The sequence below is a fragment of the Palaemon carinicauda genome, chromosome 11 (genome assembly GCF_036898095.1).
Source record: "Palaemon carinicauda isolate YSFRI2023 chromosome 11, ASM3689809v2, whole genome shotgun sequence".
Taxonomy (NCBI): Eukaryota; Metazoa; Arthropoda; class Malacostraca; order Decapoda; family Palaemonidae; genus Palaemon; species Palaemon carinicauda.
Window position 1 is genome coordinate 138,904,108 of NC_090735.1, and position 22,065 is coordinate 138,926,172.

Below are 22,065 nucleotides of genomic sequence, written 5' to 3' on the forward strand. Positions count from 1 at the left end.
CGGACGCCATTGCTCTAATGACGTCACGCGCGTCTTTATCCTTTGTTTAGTAGCTGCCCTACTGAGACGGATTTTCCCTTGTGTGAACTTTATCGCTTTGCATCTTCGCTATGTCGTTACCTTCAGCCTCGCCTTCTTCTGGAAAGTTGAGTACAAGGTTCCAGTATTGTTTAATTAAGCTCTGGCCGTAAAGTAAATATTATTTCGCGAAATAATTGATGTTTTGTGGCAGAGCTGTGCCTCTACCGGACCCGCCATTTTATGGCGTCGTTGTTGTTTTGCATGTTCTATTTAGTTAGCCACAACAACGCTTCCGGCCTTATATACTAATCGAATACATTAGTTTATTTAGTCTTCATAGCTAGGAACTTTTATATCGTGTTTAGACGCTTTTTATCGGTCATCGATTGACCTCATACCAGTCGGCTACTATAGCCCCCAGGCCAGGAGCCTATATACAAGTGTTCATGCATGATTTATCAGTGATCCTAGACTAAGTTATGAAGATAGTGGCATTATTATTTTACAATACTTTTGACTAGTGATGCAAATGTTTTCGCCTTCAGGGACCATATAGGGGATAGGCTAGTCAGTGATTCTTACTAGCCTAACCTAACCTTAGGACCCCTATATGCTTCCTTCATCCCTGCCTTGGCACTCCCTCTAATTAGCCTTGATCCCTTTTCTGAGTAAAGGGATTTATTGTCTAATAGAGTATTATATCGCCTCTCAGTCCTCCCTAAAGGAATGAACCCCCTTTAGGATTGCGTCTGAGAGTGAGGTTAGGCTAGCCTACCTCTATGGCTAGGATAGTCTACGACTTTCCTGCGATAGCGATACGTCTTCTTCCTTGCCTAGTTCAGGACTTTTAGCCCTGATCTAGGTCGGGTTAGGAAGGTTTCTCTGTTCCATGCTGAAACTGTACTCTTGCACCGTTTTAGCCGATCAGCCTAATCTTAGGTTAGGGATTGTCCTCCCTTCCCTTTGTGGCCGCTCTGGTACAGAAACCCTTCCTGGGAAGACCCCTCTCTTCTCCCTCCCCACCTATCTCTTGTATAGCCTAGCCTATGCTTAGGTTAGTTTATACTCATCTGTCCCCTGTCCTACAACTCCTCCTTAGGGTGGAAGAGTAGGGCTACCCGAGCTTCCTTGTGCAGTCCGCTCTGGTACATATACCTTCATAGTGTCCTATAAGGTTAGTTACTAGTGTAGCTCTGCATAGGGGAGTCTCCCCCCCCCCCCTCTTGGGTGTTCCCTAGTCCTCCCTTGGGCTACCTGCTCCCGGTCCCTAGTGACCCCTGCTTATGGATGATAGAGCCTGTCTCTATCATGGGTACACCCCCTCAGGGAGGGGGAGGGATGTCTGGAACCCTGAAGGTACTTCCTGCATCCTTCCCCCCCTCCCCCTGTCTCTCTATCTATCCGGGTGCAGGTCTCTTGCCGCCTCTTCTGCCGGCAATACCTGCCTCCCTCTTGGTGACTTCCCTACCCTTGCCGCCAGCCCCCCGTGTACCGAGGGACTGCCGGCTGCCGCCGGCTACTACCGGCAGCTTTCCTACTCCTATCTAATCGTCCGCTTGCCGGTCGATCTCCGGAGTGCCGGCATATACTGCCGGCAACCCGATACTACCTGTACCATCCTTACCCCAGTCACCAATCCGGCATCCTCCGGCTGCCGGAGCCGCCGCTCCCTGCCGGCGTGCCGCCGTTGTGCCGGCGGCCGCCATCCTGGTATCTAACTGACTTTGAAATTGTCTGTTCTAGTGCCAGAATCTATGCTGGAGCGAGCTCCGGCGTGCCGGCGGCTTGCCGGATGCCCCGGAGGCGTCAAGAATACTTGCACCCCCTCTCTGTAGCTATCATAAGACTAAGATAGCCCTACCTGGCAAATAGATAAGCTGCTTTGCTTCTAAGATCAGTACCTAGTACTGCTCTATTAGTGATCATGCTGTCTCTTTGCATTCTTCTATTTCCAGCATGCTATGTGCATCTTAGCACGGCTGGTTGCCAGAAGCAGTTTCCCTTAATGAGACCTTCTGGCTCTTATCTGGGAACCGAATGAATTCGATCCCAACCTTGTCCTTGGCTTTCCATGGAGTTCCAATATAATGGGAATCCTAGGAAACTATATCCAATGATCTCGGTCATTTGGATTATCCAGGACCAAGCCTATGGTAACCAGCCGGGCGAGATGCATGGAGTGTGTTCTCCTTTACTGTTTCATTCTCTATGCATCACACCTTCTTTAAGTTAAAATTAATGATTAATATTAACTTAATTTAAGAGCCATTCCTATGACTCCCCCATACTCATTTTCTCTTTCTTCCACAGGAGGAGCAGATGAAGTGCGATTTCGCATACTGTGCTGTGAAACGCTCCCAGTTTTACGGACATACGGCGTGCAGGACTCACGCCCCTTGCTCAGACAAGAAAGGGGATTGGAAGTTCTGGAATCCACTGGAATGTACGGTCTGCCAGGCCTACCTAGTTGAGGCCTTCCATAACCCTCCCTCAGCGGAGGTTAGAGACATTGCTCGTGAGAAACTGCGCAAGTGGGTGCGTGGTTTTCAGAGAAATGCTACTGGACCGTACCTGGCCACCGAAGAACTGAGGTCCCTGTTGTTCCCTAAGGCCTCCCCTGACTCAGTAGTTCCAAAGGAAGCAATCCCCACTGTCCAAATTACGGTGGAACCTGATGTGGTCATGGCTCAGTCCATGCACGAGTGTCGTTTAGATTCCGAGGATGATGAACAGATCTCTGACGTCTCGGAAGACACGGAGAAGACGCTTATGGCTCAAGGAGCCGAAGAGGACGAAGACAAGGTGGAATACACCGAGTCGGAGATTGGAGCTACTCCCTCGTCCATCCCTCCGCCTACTCCTACACCGACGGATGTGTCCATCCCGTCTACCTCCTCGACCCCGGATCCTTCCTCTTCTACCCAAGAACTGATCCGACTGATTAGAGCTGTCATGGACGACAGACTGAAGGAGAACCAGGAGTCCATCAGGTCTATGATTGGATCCAGAGAACCGAAGAAGATCTCGGTCAAGGATCTCCCAGCTTGCTCTCATGCCAACCCGTGGAGGTATGCAGAGCATATGGTTATTGCGACCGGCAGGATCTTTGTTAGTGACAAAATCGGCACGGTCCCGTTGGAAGATGTGGAATTCTTCCCAAGCTTCGAGGCCTACCCGGACTGTTACGTCCGGCTTCGTTCCGAACCTGCCTCGAAGGAGGAGACCGAACCTAAAGAAGAGATAGTGTTCGATCTCGCAAAGGCCCAGGCTATGCTAGCCTCCGCATTTAAGAGCAGGGGCTTTACCTGCTCTAAGCTTCCTGCCTTGAGCAAGAAGCATCCTACATATGTCGCACCTGACACTGCGATTCTTCCATTTTTGGAAAAGGCCTTGGCTGCATGCCTTAAAGCGGCGGAAGAAGGAAAACCCTGCCCTGCACTGGAGGAGTGCAGACCCTTCTCCATCGTGACACCCCCTGACACTAGACAATGGAAAGATGTCCAACATACTTTCGTTGTGGGTAGGCTCGATCCTGACGTCGCCGGACGTCAGTTTAATGAAGACCTCCCTAAGCTCAATGATCACCTCCTTCGCCGGGAACAAGACACGAAGGAGAGGCTTGCAGCGTCTCTTTCTCATCAAGTCCAACTTGAAGTTATGGCCTGTGACACAGCAGTACCCGATCACTACATGGTACTGGCCAAATCCCACTTACTCACGGTAATGAAGGACTTGTACCATTTCATAAAGGCTCGTAGAGCCTGTCGTGAATTCGTGTTTGTCGGTGCCACCGTGAAACACGAACCCCGGAGGCTGATTTCCTCCAACATCTGGGGAAAGCACCTGTTTCCTTCTGACCTTGTCAAGGAAATAACGGACAGAGCCGCCACGGAGAATAGGAACCTTCTCCACAAGTGGGGCATGTCCAGAAAAAGGAAAACCTCTCAGGACGATGGACCTCAGCCTAAGAGGAAACCTCAGAAGCCGAAACCCCAGCAACGTCAACAAAGACGTCAGTTTCCGGGACCCGCTACCTCCCAAGTGGTTGCCCAACCACAACAGACCTTTCAATTGGTCCCCCAACCGGTGTTGTCACAGTCACCGGTCTTCACCCCTGCCTTTGAGCAGCCATCCACTACCTTTCATGCCAGAGGTAGAGGCTCGTCCAGGGGGTGCAAGCAGAGACGCCTCTCGTCGTCCCTCCAGAGGTAGAGGAGGAAAGGGAGCTAGCGGCCGAGGCAACAAGTCCTCGGGACACCAGAAGCAATGAAGTGCTTCCGGTGGGAGGAAGACTCCGCCAATTCCAGGATCGTTGGACCTTCGATCCTTGGGCACACAGCATCATCAAGAACGGTCTAGGCTGGAGTTGGGTGCAACCACCCCCAATCTTCCAGCGGTTCTTCCAACAATCGACCCCCATTCTGGAAGAATATGTTCTAGACCTCTTGAACAAGAAGGTGATAAGGAAGGTAAAGTCCACCAGGTTCCAAGGGAGACTGTTTTGCGTTCCCAAGAAGGACTCAGACAAGCTCAGAGTCATTCTGGACTTATCCCCCCTCAACAAGTTCATAGAGAACAACAAATTCAAGATGCTGACGCTTCAACAAATAAGGACCCTTCTGCCTCAAGGTTCCTACACGGTCTCTATAGACCTGGCGGATGCCTATTGGCACATTCCAATGAACCATCACGCTTCCTCCTACCTAGGATTTCGACTCCAAAGGAAAAGCTACGCCTTCCGGGCCATGCCATTCGGCCTCAATGTGGCCCCTCGGATCTTCACAAAGCTGGCGGATGCCATAGTACAACAGCTCCGCCTAAGAAACGTCCAGGTGATGGCCTACCTCGACGACTGGCTAGTCTGGGCTCCATCGCCCGAAGAGTGTACAAAGTCTTGCGACGAAGTTACCCAGTACCTAGAACACCTGGGATTCAAGATCAACGAGAAGAAATCTCGCCTCTCTCCGGCTCAGAAGTTTCAGTGGCTGGGAATCCACTGGAATCTTCAGTCACACCGCCTTTCCATCCCCCAGAAGAAAAGGAAGGAAATAGCAGGGTCTGTCAAGCGACTACTGAAATCCAAACGCATTTCAAGACGACAGCAGGAACGAGTTCTAGGCTCTCTACAATTCGCCTCAGTGACAAACCCAGTGCTTCGTGCACAGCTAAAGGATGCCGCGGGAGTCTGGAGACGATCGGCATCCATCGCTCGAAGAGACCTCAAGAGACGGCTTCCAAACAGACTTCGACGCCTCCTAAAGCCGTGGTCGGAAGCAATGGCCCTGAAAAGGTCCATTCCTCTCCAACACCCTCCTCCATCACTCAACATCCACACGGATGCCTCACTGGAGGGCTGGGGAGGTCACTCCCACCTGAAACAAGCTCAAGGGACCTGGTCTCCACTATTCAAGACGTTCCACATAAACATCTTGGAGGCCATGGCGGTCCTTCTTACTCTGAAGAAGCTATCCCCGCCGCCCTCGATCCACATCCGTCTAACCCTAGACAACTCGGTGGTAGTTCGTTGTCTCAATCGCCAGGGCTCAAGATCGCCCCAGATAAATCAGGTGCTTCTCCCAATCTTCCGTCTGGCGGAGAAGAAGAAGTGGCACCTGTCTGCAGTTCACCTACAAGGATTCCGCAACGTGACAGCGGATGCTCTATCTCGGACAAACCCGATAGAGTCGGAATGGTCTCTAGACGCAAGATCATTCTCCTTCATCTCTCATCAAGTCCCAGAACTTCAGATAGATCTCTTTGCAACGAGCGACAACAATCAACTTCCTCTGTACGTAGCCCCGTACGAGGACCCCAAAGCAGAAGCGGTGGACGCCATGTCACTGGACTGGAACAGATGGTCGAAGATATACCTGTTCCCTCCCACCAACCTTCTGTTGAAAGTCCTCTCCAAACTGAGAACCTTCAAAGGGACAGCGGCCCTAGTGGCTCCCAAGTGGCCCCGGAGCAACTGGTACCCCCTGGTCCTGGAGCTGCAGCCCAAGCTGATCCCTCTCCCGGGCCCAGTTCTCTCTCAACAAGTACAGAAGTCGACTGTCTTCGCTTCATCATCGAAAATCAAGGACCTTCATCTCATGATTTTCTCTCCCTTGCCGCAAAGAAGAGGTTTGGGATCTCGAAGAAAAGTCTAGACTTCCTAGAGGAATACAAGACCGAATCCACGAGACGGCAATATGAATCATCCTGGAGGAAATGGGTCTCCTTTGTTAAAGCAAAAAATCCTAAAGAAATCACCATTGATTTCTGTATGTCCTTCTTCATTCACCTTCATGGACAAGGATTAGCAGCCAATACGATTTCAACCTGCAAATCGGCTTTGACTAGACCAATTCTATATGCTTTCCAAATTGATCTGTCCAACGACATCTTTAACAAACTGCCGAAAGCATGTGCTCGCCTACGCCCAGCACCCCCTCCGAAACCGATCTCCTGGTCACTAGACAAGGTGCTCCATTTCGCCTCCAACTTGGACAATGATTCATGCCCCCTCAAGGATCTGACTCAGAAAGTTATATTTTTATTTGCTCTCGCCTCGGGAGCTCGAGTCAGCGAAATAGTGGCATTATCAAGAGAAGAGGGACACATCCTGTTTGCTGATTCAGGAGAAGTGACCCTCTCCCCTGATCCGACGTTTCTCGCCAAAAATGAATTACCCACCAAAAGATGGGGCCCTTGGAGAATATGCCCCCTGAAGGAGGATGTCTCTCTATGTCCAGTAGAGAGCCTCAAGGTCTATCTTCGCAGAACTTCAAACTTTGGTGGAGGCCAACTCTTCAAAGGAGAAACATCGGGCAGCGACCTGTCACTGAAACAATTAAGAGCGAAAATCACCTACTTCATTCGCAGAGCGGATCCGAACAGTACACCCGCTGGTCATGATCCTAGAAAAGTGGCATCTTCTCTGAACTTCTTTCAGAGCATGGACTTTGAGAGCCTTAAAAACTTTACGGGCTGGAAGTCCTCGCGAGTTTTCTTTAAACATTATGCGAAACAAGTGCACGAAATCAAACATTTTGTGGTAGCCGCAGGTAGTGTTATGAAACCTGCACCTAACTCTGCGTAGAACAGTGAGTTACTTGGGACTCTAACTCTTCGGGTGCCTATGTTGACCCTCGAGTGATTCATAGTGATGTCTAAAAACACTTAGTGCTTTTATAACTGTTCTTATCCCAGGTGAAATGTCATAGTGTTACACAAGTGCCGCATGCCTTGAGCATGATGTGTTATTTAAAGACTTGCGTTCCTCGAGAACGAGTACCTACTAATCCTGAAATTCCCTTTCAGATTCAAGAGCAAGCCTTTATTTCTATGTACATTATTATTACTGTAAATGAACTTTACTTTTGCTGTAAATTATTTAATTTCTGCATTGTGAAATAAAATTTCTATTTTATTACTTATGCGTCTCTTTCAGCTCCTACTTACTATGAAATACATACTGTCATAGTTTTATTTATTCCTCCTTTCTTATGGTCATGAAGAATTTAAGATGTCTATTCCTAAATTATATTCACCTTGCCTCAGTAAGGTTCCTACACGAATACTTACTTCTGATAATCAGGAGATGAACTCTACACACAGTGCCCAACCACCACTGGCCTACTTCAGAATGTTCCTATACAAATATCAAACATTCTGCTTCATCTCTAAGCTCTTAAAAGTTCTTCTGTCAAGATGAATAGCCCTTCAATACCACTTTGACGTCGGCATAGCCCATGGGAACTTCCTACCAATGGGGGGCAGGATATTTCGTTCCTATGGTTCTTACCTAAGATTACTTTGCTGTTTTGTCAATGCCTAGGCACTTAACTCTGGGGGAAAATCTACCACGATACATTGATTCTCTGGTACTCTTCCATCAGGACGCCATGGCTTGAGCCCAAAAAACGGATTTTGAGCGAAGCGAAAAATCTATTTTTGGGTGAGATAGCCATGGCGTCCTGATGGACCCTCCCTACTACTTCGTTCAGTTTGCTCCCACCCTACACAATTGTATCATGGTGATGGGCAGCAACTGGCGCCAGGATAAAGACGCGCGTGACGTCATTAGAGCAATGGCGTCCGTTTGTTTACGTCTCGAGTATCAGTAGTAGCCACGAGTGAGATTAGCTGTGGAACGGCTCCCAGCTATTCTCAGCCCTTACACACCGAAGCGTTAACTCTGTTCGGGGTGGAGATAGCTATGTGGCACGACCAGACATGCGTGTCCCCTGTTGTATTACGATGTCTTAAAGGGAAACCTTTGAGATACTCGCTCCAGAAGTTAGAATTCTGTGATAACCTGTGGTTAAATTCTCTGGGAATATCTTAGTAGTCTTATACCCAAGGAAGCTACCAAACAGGAACCTTCCATCAGGACGCCATGGCTATCTCACCCAAAAATAGATTTTTCGCTTCGCTCAAAATCCGTTATGTATATAAAGAGGAGGAGGAGGCGGAGGAGGAGGTAACAACAATGATGAAGACGAAAAAAAGGGCACTCGTGATAACATATATATATATATATATATATATTATATATATATATATATTATATATATATATATATATATATCTAGTCTACTGCGGGACAAAGGCCTCAGACATGACCTTCCCCTCGTCTGTTTATGGTCTCGCTATACCAATCTATACCGGCAAATTTCTTAGCTCATCAATCCATGGTCTTTCCTCCTTACCATGCTTCATTTGTAATCTCTATGTGCCCATTCTGTTATTCTTAATGTCTATCTATTATCTGTCATCCTCATTATGTCCTGCCCATGTCCATTTCATTTTTGGTTTGCTCTTTTCCTGTCTCATAATGTTATTCCCATCATTTTCTTTCCATAGTTCTTCAAGTTGAAACTAGTTTATGTTTTAAGACTTTAGTAAGGTTCCAAGTTTCTTATGCATAAGGTAATACTGGTAAGACCATCTGATTAAATATTTTCTTTTTAGAGAAAGTGGCATTTCACTTTTCATAAGGAAATTTTGTTTACCAAAAGCTTTACATTCCATGGTTATCCTTCTTTTAATTTTGGCCTCAAATCTTTGGGAAACACTTACTGTCTGTTGTAAGTACAAACATACGTTAGCAATCTCTAGAGGTTTGTCCATAATCCTTATTAGCAGTCACAGTATTTTCATTAAAAAATATCTTAGTTTTGCCATTCATTTTCAGTTCTACATTTCTGCTTTCTTTATTCAAATCTTCTATTATCTTTTTCAATTCTTCCCATGATTCACTAAATAAAACTATGTCATCTGCATATTAAAGTATTCATTATTATTGTTAATTCCTACATTTTCACAATCTAAATTCTTAAAATTGTCTTCTAGGAATGTTGTGAATAATTTAAAAGATAATTTAACTCCTTTCTTGATCAGAATTTTCTCACTAAATCGATGTAGTTTCAGGATTGTTGTGCTTCCCATATAGATATTTTCAAGTATTCTAACATATGATTCATCTATCACTTTTCTTGAAGTGCTTTCATTACTGCTGAAATTTTGACAAAACCAAAAGCTTTCTCATAGTCAATAAATGACAAGCAAATTACTTTACAGGACTGGATTTTTTTCATTAGCTGGTTAATTACATAAATATGGTTAATTGTTGAATACTCCCTTCTAACGCCTGCCTGCTCTCTTGGTTGATTAAAGTCTAGCTGTCTTTCTATGTTGCTTGATATGATTTTTGTAAATATTTCATATATAACAAAATAAACTTATTGGGCAGTAATTTTTCAGATCTTCTGTGTCTCTTTTTGTGAATTACTGTAAGGATAAATTTTTTCCAAGCCATAGGTATGGAGCATTCTTGTAAACATTTGGTGTAATAGTTCAGCAAGTTTTACTACTATGAAATCTCCTCCATCTATTTGACTACTATGAAATCTCCCCCATCTCTTATTAAATCCATTTCTAGGCCATCTTCTCCTGCTGCTTTGTCCTTTTTCATGCTTTAATTACTTCTACCATTTCTTTTAGTACTGGCTCTGGTATTTCATCACTTCTATTGGCAAACATATTTCTCATGGCACAATTATAAAACATTGTATAGAAATCCTCTGTACTTTTTATCGCTCAGTCTCTTTCGTTGATATTTCCGTTTTCATCCATTAAAGCAAATATCTGTTGGGACCCTGTTGCAAGTCTTCTTTTTATCAATCTGATGCTTATCTCCTTAGTGTTTCCTCAATTTTAGCCTGATTGTGTTTACGAATGTACTGGGTTTTTAGTTTGTTTTATTGTTTTTTATAGTTCTTCTAATTATTTTTCAACTCTTAGATTTAACCCTCATTTCCAAACTTTATTAAGATTTTGGTGTTTTCTGATAGAATAATAGAATGGGTCCCTAGGGACTGCAAACAAGCAGGGCAGGGAAGAGAAGACAATGGATTGATGAGCTAAGAAAATTTGAAGGTATAAACTGGCATAGGACCTCAAACAGACACATATGGGAGGACATGATGTGTGTATTTATGTATGTTTGTATGCATGTATGTGTGTGACTGTGTACAGAAGCAGTTTATAAAATCAAAGTTTCTTGCATATTTGAACCATCTGAGTGTGAATGGGGAAGTGATAATGTTGAAGAAGGGAAAGTATTAGGTAGTTCACACGATTATTGCAGTTGGTAACAAGAACAATATAACAGATTGTAGTATACTTATCACGGTTATATCTGCTACCCTTTATGGTTATAGACTAAATGAAAACATGCCTCTAGAACAAAAAGGGGGGATAGGATACAAAAATAAAGGGGGCATCAAGCCCTTAGGCTTCAAGTGTCTTGATGTAAAGTACTTTAAGGTACAAAGCTAAAGGACATTAATATGGCTGGGATATTTGAAGTTATGAAGTATGGTCCATATGACCTGCCCTTGGGAACAGGAAGGCATTCAGTGTAAAGGTGCAACTGGGGGAAAATATTAAAAATTGTTCGGCAGAAAGACAAAAGAATGGAAGCAGTAACAGATGTCAAGTAGAAGGCTAAAAATAGGCGTACTTGCGGCTCTTCACAGATGATAGAAATCTGAAAGGATATTAGTGGGGAAATGGTGTAAAGATGAGTTATTTTCCTAACATTCTCATAAACATGTACAGATTATAAGTTGAAAAAGACACAAAGGTATAGAAACCATACTCACTAAAAATCAACTACACTGGATTGATAACTTGATCTTTATCCGCATTCATGATGAACTGCTACCTAAACAAATTCTAAATGGATAGCTAAAACGATGACCACAGAAGACCTTATGGCTCCAAGAAGAGGTAAAAAGACCAAGTCAAGCCAACCTTAAAAAAATGCAAAATTTTACCGATTAACCTAAGAATCCTTGCTAGTATCTGTATGGTCTTGATAATGAGTATTAGCAACAGGGTCACTGTCCTGGAGCAGGATTATACATCATATCTACCCCTTAAAAAGGCAGCAACAATATGTCAGACAAGAAGTTACTGAAACCCCAAATTCTCACCTGCTGAGTCCATGTGACAAGGTAAGCAATTCCAAACATGAAAATTGGGAGGAGTAGCACCAGGTTTGAGAACTCATCACACTGCATTCATCTACTTAGGAACATAAAATGTCATCATCAGTTCATCAAAATGGTTTAGCAAGCTTCCTGCACTATCCAAAAAGATTATTCAATTCAGTACAAGGAGTTGAGATTCCATTGAATCGTCTTATGGGAATTTGTCGCTAAAAATAAATCTATTAGTAACCAAGACCTTTATGTGAACCCATTTGCTACCATATTACTTTGTTCTCAGGCCAAAAGTGAAGGAAACCTCCCTAAGTGTCCAGCTAGGGTAGGGCTTATATCTTTGGTAAACCAAGGATTTGAGAGAAAACATGTCTACATTATTTCTTTCTACAGGAAGAGAAGGCCTTGCTTGTGCATAAGCCTACGAAAGATAAGCTAACTGTTGCTGTGTGGGAATGCAAGTGATGAATTGAAGGTAAAGCTCCTACTTGTTTGCCATCCTGATAAAAACAATGCTATAAAGGACAACTTAATGGTTATATGGAGATCAAACGTTAAAGCCTGGGTAACTACATAGATTTTGTCACCTCTCATCCAGCCAATGGACCAGTAGGTATTTTCTAACTTGAAGAAACTGTACTCTAACCTTTTTCAAGGGTATTTTGAGGTCTTTCTGATACAGTTAATACTTTGAGTTTTGTTAGAACCACTTGAACATTTTACTTGCTTTAAACCTCATTAACAAAGCCTGGGTGAAAGTGGTTTCCAGAATAATGAGCTCTGCTTGGAGGAAATTATGGCCAGACTGTGCAGCAGAGACTTTGAAGGCTTTGAACTATAGTCTACGATTGAGATCATTGTTTCCTAAATCAAGATCATATGCTTAAAAGCTGATGAAGATATTGAGGAGTAGGTGAGGGATGATGACACACCACTGACAACAGATGAATTCTAACACCTTTATATCAAAATACTGTACAATATAGGGTGTATATAGAAATTTTATTGATGTATGTCTTTCATCTTTAAATACAGTATCATTTTTCTTTTCAGTTTTGCAGAATCATTCTCATTTGTCTGACTGAATGATGTATTGATAAATTTTTTGCTTTTATCTTCAAATATTTCATAAATGTAGGCTTCCAACTCCTTACTGTATTTACCTTTGCTGCAAGGTGAGAAGGGCATTCAAAGAAGCATTATAAAAATATAATAATTTAATTCAATACTTTCTACTATTTACAGCTTGATGCAAACATTACATCCTTTAATATACATATCACAGATAGTAGCACATATTCATAATAAGAGCCTCCTTCACTAAAGTATACTTTTGGTTTTACAACTTATTCTAAAAATCAATTACAAAAAATTGTATATAATCAAACCCTATAACAGCCATGGATACAAAATTACTTTATTCTACACTGTATTTGGTAACACATTGTGAATCAATGAGTGAAATATATAATATGCTTGTCTAGAGCATATCTTATTGTAAGGAATTTCTGTAGCTGAGTAATACAAGACTGAAGATTACCAAAAGTAAATACTCATGTCAAAATGCATGCACTGTATTGTTTTTAAGTTATCAGTCTGGTGAAAGTATACTAAATATTATAAAAAAATATAAGGAATGGAATTGCTTGACATTAACCAAACTCTTTATGATTTTTTTTATAAATAGAGCTGTATTAGGTATAATGGCTTTTGCAATTTCTAAGGAAGCATAAGGCTTTATGTAATACCATCCAAAAGACTTAGATTTATAACTTCTAGGTAAAATTAAATTGTAAGATCTTCAGCCTTCTCAATAAGAGAATATTGCAGTATGCTGAAGTTTTGAAATGTAATCAGCAACAATCATCCTCCACCCAATGCAAACAAATGCACTGACAATGGTTAAAATGTCTAGAAAATTATTTCAACATTTGTATTAAATTTTTCTTTTTTGGTGAAGCAGACTTTAATCAACATGTCTCCTTACATGAAAGAGTAAAAAACTTGAATTTTTAACAAAAGACAGGTACTGTCACAAATTAGACTTAAAGCTGTAGCATTTTTAAGCTTCAGAAAAATAACTCTCCTTGGATGCATCAGATGCAGGCAGCTTTAAGGTACAGTAATGAATAGCTTTTCAGATTTAATAAATTTTAACAATGGGAAAAATATTTATACTGTATGGTAAACAACTAAAATTTATTTGTTCCAACATCTAATACAAACTCTTTTGCTCTTTACTCTGAGATATATATTTCGACGAAAGCTAAAAACTAGCCATAAAACTTTTGATGAGGTATACCTGTCTCTCTCACATTAACCCTCATTCCTTTTGAATAACCAGCAGTAATTCTGTGTTTTCTTTCTCTTTTCAGGGGTGCTTGCATATTGTGAGGTTCCCTTATGATTTGGATCTGTCCTGGCATTGAAGGGCACTCTTGTGGCACATTCATGTCAACCAGAGAGGCGGATCTTTATGTCCTTTATCCTTTAATCAGAGGCCATCTTTGTTTGCTGGAGTCTCCTTGTGATGAATGTCGGGAGTAGCCATCCTACCAGTGGGTGCGGTTTAGGAGGCGACGGAAGAAAAAGTCTAAAAGGGAGTCTTCTTCTTTTGGGTCTACCTTGAAACCGAAGAAGTCTTGATTTCTAACTCTGGCGTCTCATTCCCTCCCTGTTGACTCTGCTCAATTAGTCTCCTCCACAGGACGATCAAGTAAAAGTGGTGGATGTTTGACTCCTGGACAACCAATAGGTTCAGAGGACTGCGCCACTTCTACTAGCAAAGCGGCGCAGCCCTTGGCCTTAGAAAGTCTTGGTGCTGATGCTGTGAGTCAGCTTTGGCCTTCCTTTGGGATTTCGGACTCCCCCTCTAAGCAACAGATTTTGGAGGTTCTACAGCAAGACACTTAGCGGGAGGCCACACCTGCCTCCCCAGGAGTTGACTACAAAGTTGATTCCTTAAGATTGTGGTAGGTGACCTGCCATAGCTTCTTGCGTCTCTAACTGCAACTACCTCTGTATCTGCTATTTTACCCTTCATTCGTACTGCTTTGGCATACGAATGGGAGCAGTTGCACACTATTACCCCTCTGGAGGTGAACCACGAAGCTGACTTTGGCCAGTCTTTCCAGCTCACCGATTATGCTATGCGCTCTCAGATTGAACTTACTCAGTGCACTGAGGGCTCATAGCTCATGAAACACCCAGCTTTGCCTTACGATGGTCGCCCCTATTGGGCTTTAGGAAACATGTGCTGGATTTGTCCATGCCTCATTCCAGCTCTTCGAAGGATTGCTTTGCGGAGCAAGACAACGATGGAGTACGGAGGGTGTTCACAGTCCTCGCCCCTCGCCGTCGTGTCCGTAAGATACAACAGAACGCGCTGCACTTTGTGAGGCCAGGACCTTCGGGACATGCGCCTCGGGCTTTTCCCCTCTAACGAGAAAGAATGTGCTGTGCCAGTTGCGTATCTACATGCAGGTATCCCAGTCCACCCTTGCTCACCATTATACAAGCGTGTGCCTTTTAATGCAGGGGCGGGCAAGGTTCCTCACCATCCTACTGCTGGAGTGCTGGCGAGTGATTGTATTTTGTCTTACATTACTTTGGCCCTAGTCTCACAAGAGTTTTGCGCACCCATCCACTGAGCACTACCGAGGTAGGTAGGCGAGCTCCTCTTGCTGATGAAGGTCTGCATGTGATCTCAGTCGCACACTTGCAAACTCTTATAGTTTCCAGCAAGCACTACTTCGGTACTGCGTACATGTGTGCTATACTTTGGCAGAGAAAGAACAGTCACAGGTACATGCCAACATTTTCCTCTCCAATCTGTGATGAAACAGTTGCACTCATTGGCGCTGCCAAATTGGTGGCGTGCCCTCTTTCACCTCCCACTACCTTGGTAGTTCACGATGGCACACCTGTTCAAGATTATTCTTTGGCACGTTCACCATTAGAACATTTAACACTCACTAGCAAGCACAACAGAACATCTAGTCTAACTTGCCCTTTCTTGGTAGGTTACACAAGCACTCTCACTCCCACAGAGCGTCAGCGGGCGCTTCTCCTTTAATGATGGAAGTTCTTTGGTTTCTAGGTCTAGTCAAGGTAGTGCAGTAAGTGGTTTCTAGACCCGTTCCCACATCACCAATTGTAACCCCCAGCAAGTACTCCTCATATTCCTTTCGAGGCATCTGGAAGAAGCAGTTCACCTTTAGATCCTAGACAAAGCAGCACTACCGCGAGGCAGGCTCTTTCTTCGACTGTTTCTCGCCCAGCGGTTGTGCAAGTACATGGACTATAAGAATTCCAACACTGACTTAGACCCTGAGTGAGATAGACTGGGTATTATCCAAAAAGAAGAGAAGAAAGCAATGGCAACCAACTCCTCCCCCATGGGATACATTGCACCTGAGGACTAGCAGGGGTTTGAAGTCTCAAGTAAAGATCTTGTTCACCAACAACTACTGTATAGGCTTTTGCTGACAGAGATTGTCCAACCTGAACCTGCCGCTCCTCCCTTGGAGATAGCAGTCCCTTCTGCCGTATCTGCGAAGGCTTTGCGACCAAAGGAGGATATGACCCAAGAGAGGAGGGATGCAAAAACCCTTTTGAAAAACTGGACATCAAAATCAAAGGCCCCAGATCAGCAGAAGGGCATTCTTGGTTCAGCTTCAGCCTCAGCAGACCAGAGGAATACATTTTACTTCCTAGTTCTCTAGGAATTTACCTGACGACTCTGACCCATCCCGGGTTCCTGTGGGTGTGAACTTGGGAGTGAATGATCCATTTGATGACGGCTCAGACCATTCCGAAGGCATATTGTTTGCGTCTGCCAGTCCTAAGATCTCGCCCTTAGAGCAAAAGGAGTCAGATCATGTCTTCCTTTGGGTTTAATCCTCCACAGGGAAGGTCAACTCCTTAGGCGACCCAACCCCTGTTCCCCCCAAAGGAAGGTATATTGTTCTGGACCTATTTAATGATGCCTTCAGACCAACCAAAACTAGGGTAGTCTTGCCCTGGTCTAGGGGAGTTAAGGGAGCAAAGAGGGCCTTTGCTCAGGTAGCAGGAGTGTCCAAGTTGCTCAGGGCACTGAATCATCTTGTTTACTTCCTCCGCCATATTTGTGACAGAAGAAGTATTACAAGATAGTCGACGATGATCAGTCTCCTCTGCTGTTAGATCCAGCTATTCTGGCTCTAACATAGAATATTACCCTTGAAAAGTTGGTAACACTGCCGGTAAACTTCTCGGCGGGGGAAGCTACAAACAAGGAACAGGTTGCAATGTGTTCTATGCAAGCCAATTCATGGCATAATAGGGTATATATCTCTTCAGAAATGAAGACTTCTCCTAAAAGCAAATAAGGGAGGCTATGTTTACCTTTTTGCTCTCCAGGGCTAGGACTGTACAGTTCCTAACCCACAATGTGGTCAACCAGAGGGTCAACTGGATTTTGGGATGACGACTCCGTTGTCTCAATATTCCCAAGGCATGTACCAAAGAGGGAAATGCTTAAAATTCGTAATGCTTTGATGGAGGGTGCTTCCCTCTATAACGCGGAAGACGTTGAGGCAGTTGCTGAGAGCTGGAGGTAGGCGAGTCAAGACTCCCTACTCCACAGGACCATGACATCATGCCCTTACTCCTTAGCACCACCCCCTCACAGATATTCATCACCGAGACAAATCAGAGCTGAAGAGAGGGTCTTATCCCCAGCAAACATCCTTTAAGAAACTGGGCCCCAAGAAGTCCTTTTAATCTAGAGGGTCACAAGGTAGAGGAGGTAGACATGGGAGTGCCCAATAGAGGGCGCATTCCTACTACCTGTCCACCAGTGGGGAAGGGTAGTTACAAAGCAGGTGGCAGAGGTGGATTTTTCACGGAACTGAACCTTGGTCGGTATCTGTCTTTTGAGAGGCCTACAACGTCCCGTTCACTCTCTCTCTCTCTCTTTCATCCTTTGACTCGACATCAAGTGCTGTCGTATTCTTATGTGAAGGATCAGGCCCTTTAGGCCGAAGTCCAGACCATGTTAGAGAAAGACGCTCTCTATGAGGTCCTAGATGGTTCCCAGGCTTCTAAAGTCTACTTTTTCTTGTAGAAAAGGCATCTGGGGGCTGGATTGAAGGTTTAAAGGGTGCTCATGAATGGCAGAGGCAAAGAACAGTGACATTGCCCTAGTAAGCAGGACAATGATCAGTCCCCTCTCCTTCCAAGCTAGGACCAGAGAGGACTAGGTAATGGCTGCTGATGACTCAGCAGGTAGACCTATATGCTCCCACAAACCCCCCATCCTTAGCTCAAAAGGATGGTGAGGTTCCAGACACTAAAGGAACTGACAAGTCTGAGCAGGACTTGAAATTCCATCTGGCAATCACCAGACAGAGAGAGAGATATTACCAATAAGGCCCCAGCAACAAGTCATCGATCTCTCCCCCAGAATGGGTTTGTTCAACTCTGTTGTAAAAGAAAGCTTGTTTAGGAAACATACAAAATCTTTTAAATAATTTTATTTGTAATTGTATTATTTTACTATTGATTAGTTTTAGGAATTTAGTTACTCATTTCCATTATCACTCAAAATTCCTTTGTTTTCATTGCAGGTGGTTGGTGACATGTCCCTATACCCAGTAGGGCTTTTAAAGATCAAGTAGATTTATAACAAAACCAGAACTGTAGTATAGGGAAGAGCTGTCACCTGAATACTGAGATCTTTGTTTCCTGTGGATAATTAATGTTATTTACTAGATGTTACCACACCTATATGTCTGGTGTGGTGCCATTGGCTTGAGTATAAAATAAAGTTATAGTACTTCTTTCCTTTAAACACAAAGTATTATTTAAAAATAAAAGTTGTAAAAACATAAAAAACTGTCAAAATATTTGTTCAAAATTCAAATATCACAGTCATTAATAGGCAACACTTTTTTTTTTTTTAATTGCTGCTAAAAATGTTTTACGTGATAAAATTTGTCAAATAAAATTTTCAATTTGATTAAACTTTGGATAGAGCAGCAAAATTGCAAGAGGAATTATCACCTTAACACAATAACAGTATTTTTCACTTAATTTATACACCTTATGTGACCACATGTCTATACACAGTATAGCCTATCATGAAATGTTGAAATTATAACAGAGCTTGTACTTTCGTATATTACCATGAGAATGGTAAGAAAATTCAGGTTATCATCCAACAAGAATGATAACGTTTCCACAGTTTGCCAAAGCAAAAAATGTAATATATGAGAATAGAATGCAGTAAAAATACTGATACAGTATCAATTATCAAATTCTATGTCAATATTGATATTAACATATAAAGCATTTAATGTAGTTGAATCTTGTAAATTGGATCATGAAAGGGCATCTAACAGAGTACAGTACTAAGACAGGCACTTAGATGGGAATTACGAGTAGAACTTAGTATCAATAGTACAAACTATGGCTATAACAAAAATGGAAAGTACTTGAAAGATTTAATAAGCTAGCTACATTGTAACACCAGATCTACAAGAAAGACAGCTGCAGGTATATCAAAAGAATTTTGGAGAAATCTTTGTTTCCATCAAGGGTAATAATTTACTTTGTTATAACTTATACGAATGAAGGAAGATACAAAACAATGCGGAAAGTAAAGAACCTGGGAGCTGCTGTATGTAGATGACCTGGAAGTTCAGTGGAATTAAATAAAATTGTCAAAATGTTTAAAAGCATAGAATAGTGAAATAAAGAAGTTACTTTTTTATCAAATCTTTTATAGTAATAGGGAAAGCTTTAAAGTTCTGTAGTAAAGGAGTTACTTGGGGAGAATAGAATGGGGAGGGTAGGATTGAAAATAAAAGCAAGAACACCAGGGATTGTGGTTACTGGAAAGAAAATAAAGGAAAAAAGTAGTCAGATTTCAGCCATGTGTCTGCTGTGCAAAAAATTCACTCAGTACTATATACTAAATGTAACAGATATTGTCATAAGAGATGCTCGAAACAGTAGAGCATGTTTTATGCAAGTGATTTTTAATGCGTAAAATGTTTAAGAACTAATTTGGAAATATAGAAAATGACAAGAAAAATTGAACAGATCTTGAAACTTTAACTAGAATTTTATGATACTTGGCCAGGGAGAAGGTGGAAGATCATATGGATAGACCAAGTCTCCAATATCGAGATGGTTTGGACATGTGACAAGAAAGGGATGAGAAACATTTGTCAGAAAAACAGTACAGTATACACTAAAAGGAAATAGCAGGAGGAACTGTAGGAAGGACCAAGAAATCATGTTAATGTGACAATTGAAAAACTAAGCCACATAAGAGTTAAGACTGAAATTTAATTACACACATGGACAGAAAAGAATGAAATCCACAAAATATTTGAAGAAATTAATTTACAGTACTATCACAAATACTACAATCCCAATGCTGTATTTAGTATAGCACATAATTCAACTAATTTTGAAATAATGTTTATATCATGGAATACCTAAATAAATAAATCATCATAAATACCTGTATCAAGAAGGTTATATGAAGTAAACTTTTTCTTGCAGTCGATAACAAAAGACAGCTATTGTATCTAGGTTAACATTGTGCTAGATGGAGCTGTCCCTGGGGCAATAATGAAAGACCCATCACCCAGAGAATGAGCATGAGCGACTAGAGTTGCAGCCATAGCCTGTTCCTCTGCTGTTTGTTGCTGCTGCTGGTGATCTGGAGAGGGGACACCCAACTGAATCTTATGTTTACGCCACATGTGAGCCTTGAGGTTCCCTTTGGTTTCAGAGGCATAATCACATCTGGAGCAAGGGAATGGTTTTTCTCCTGTGTGTATCCTCCGGTGTACATTAAGAGTTTCTTTTCGTTTGAAATTTTTTGAACAGAACTCACACTGAAATTGAGCTTTGGTTTCGTGGACCATACTAACGTGTTTCTTTAAGGCCATCGCACCACGCATAACTTTTCCGCACACATGACACGCCACTTCTAACTTTCTGTCTTCATGTTGTCTTTCATGCATATTAAGTTTCCATTTCTTACTAAAAGTATCACCACAATGACTACAAATAAATAAGCCTCCAGCATCCCCTACCTGGATATCATGTAAACTATATTTATGTCTTGCTAAAGACTTAGAATTAGACATCTGCTTATTACATATTTCACAAATGAGATTTCTTTTAATACACTGACGATCTGGACATACTGGATTATCTGGGCTTATTGGTAATGTCAAATCCTCTCCTTTACACTCTTTTTTACGACAGAAGTTGCAACCCTTTGCCAAAAACACTGCAATACTGAGAGGTAATACCCCTTTTTCTTCTACTTGGTCAACCATAATATGCATAATCAATTCTTCATGAAAAGAAGGATTGACATATAATTCTAAATCAGATATTGCTCTGCTCTTCAAATCTATACTCACTTTTTGGAAACATGCCTTAGTTAGTGACCCACTTGCAGTTGTCAGTATTTCATCACCTCCTCCAGCCATTCTATTTACAAGATCATCAAGGTCATGCGGTGTAGAGGATTCATCTGGCAAAACATCTCCCTCAAGCAGAGGAGGCATGAGAGCATCCTTACCTGTTCCAGCACCTGGATCTGCCTTCATCTTTTTACCCATACGAATTCGATAACGGTACATGGCAATCATATGAACGTATTTTGCAATATGTTCAGAACCAATTTGATGATAATTGATAATTTGCATGTCACCAACAGTTATGGTTTCAACTTCTTGTACGACAGAGTCTCCAAGTGAAGCCTTATTATAGGATTCATCAACAAGAGCATTACCTGTATGGGTAACTAAAACTTCGACACTAAATCCACTTCCATCATTATCACCACTCGCCTGCTGATGCATCAAGTTATTTTTTTCAAGTACATCGTTCATAACCTCAGAAAAGAACTTGGTTAAATCGTTTTGGTCAAAAAGTTTTGTCAATAATATATCAGCATGCCATAGTGTTATAATGTGTTGGGAGGTACGTGCAATCTGCAGGGTTGTTGCATTTGGATCGAAAAGTTCTTCTATCTTCCCCAAGAAAGGTGTAAGGGCACTATCAACAATTTTTTGAACAGATACCTGAAAATAAAGTAAGGATTGGCAGGTAAGGCCATTTTTGTTATGTAAGAATGTCATTTTATAAATGTAAAGATAACCTAAAAGAAATATACAGTACAAGTAAAGTAAAAATATACTTTGACTTACTTTCATTTTCCCATGAGCATCTTCACCCCCTCCTTCACTATCAAGTATAACTCTCCTCCTCTTCCGTCTTTCTTCAACAAATCCATCATCTCGGCCTCCAGTATCTACTGTACCTCCAGTGTCTGACAACAAGGGCATCACCAAGTTTTCAAGCTCATCCTCTGGTTCCTTTTTTATACGCTTTTTAATACGACGTGGTTCCTTTTCTTCCACCTATAAATACAAAGTTTTGATCAGCACAATAGGCGTTTTAACAACATAAGGTTAGAAGAATTTAACATAGCTAGTCATGGATTTGAATTCAAGTAATGATACATGATCTAAATTATTGA

General features: G+C 42.3%; 1 protein-coding gene and 1 long non-coding RNA gene across 2 annotated transcripts in view; both read right to left on the reverse strand.

Annotated features, from left to right (window-relative positions):
• LOC137650244 (uncharacterized) overlaps window positions 1-22,065 on the reverse strand; it is a 473,662-nt gene that overhangs the window by 38,269 nt on the left and 413,328 nt on the right. The gene's annotated exons all lie outside the window — the stretch shown is intronic.
• LOC137650238 (uncharacterized) overlaps window positions 18,959-22,065 on the reverse strand; it is a 101,794-nt gene continuing 98,687 nt past the window's right edge. The window contains exons 8-9 of the mRNA XM_068383513.1: window positions 21,734-21,946; window positions 18,959-21,607 (exon numbers count right to left, since the gene is read on the reverse strand). Coding sequence (XP_068239614.1) covers window positions 20,093-21,607; window positions 21,734-21,946 — 1,728 coding nt within the window. The 3' untranslated portion in view covers window positions 18,959-20,092. The remainder of the gene's footprint in view (window positions 21,608-21,733; window positions 21,947-22,065) is intronic.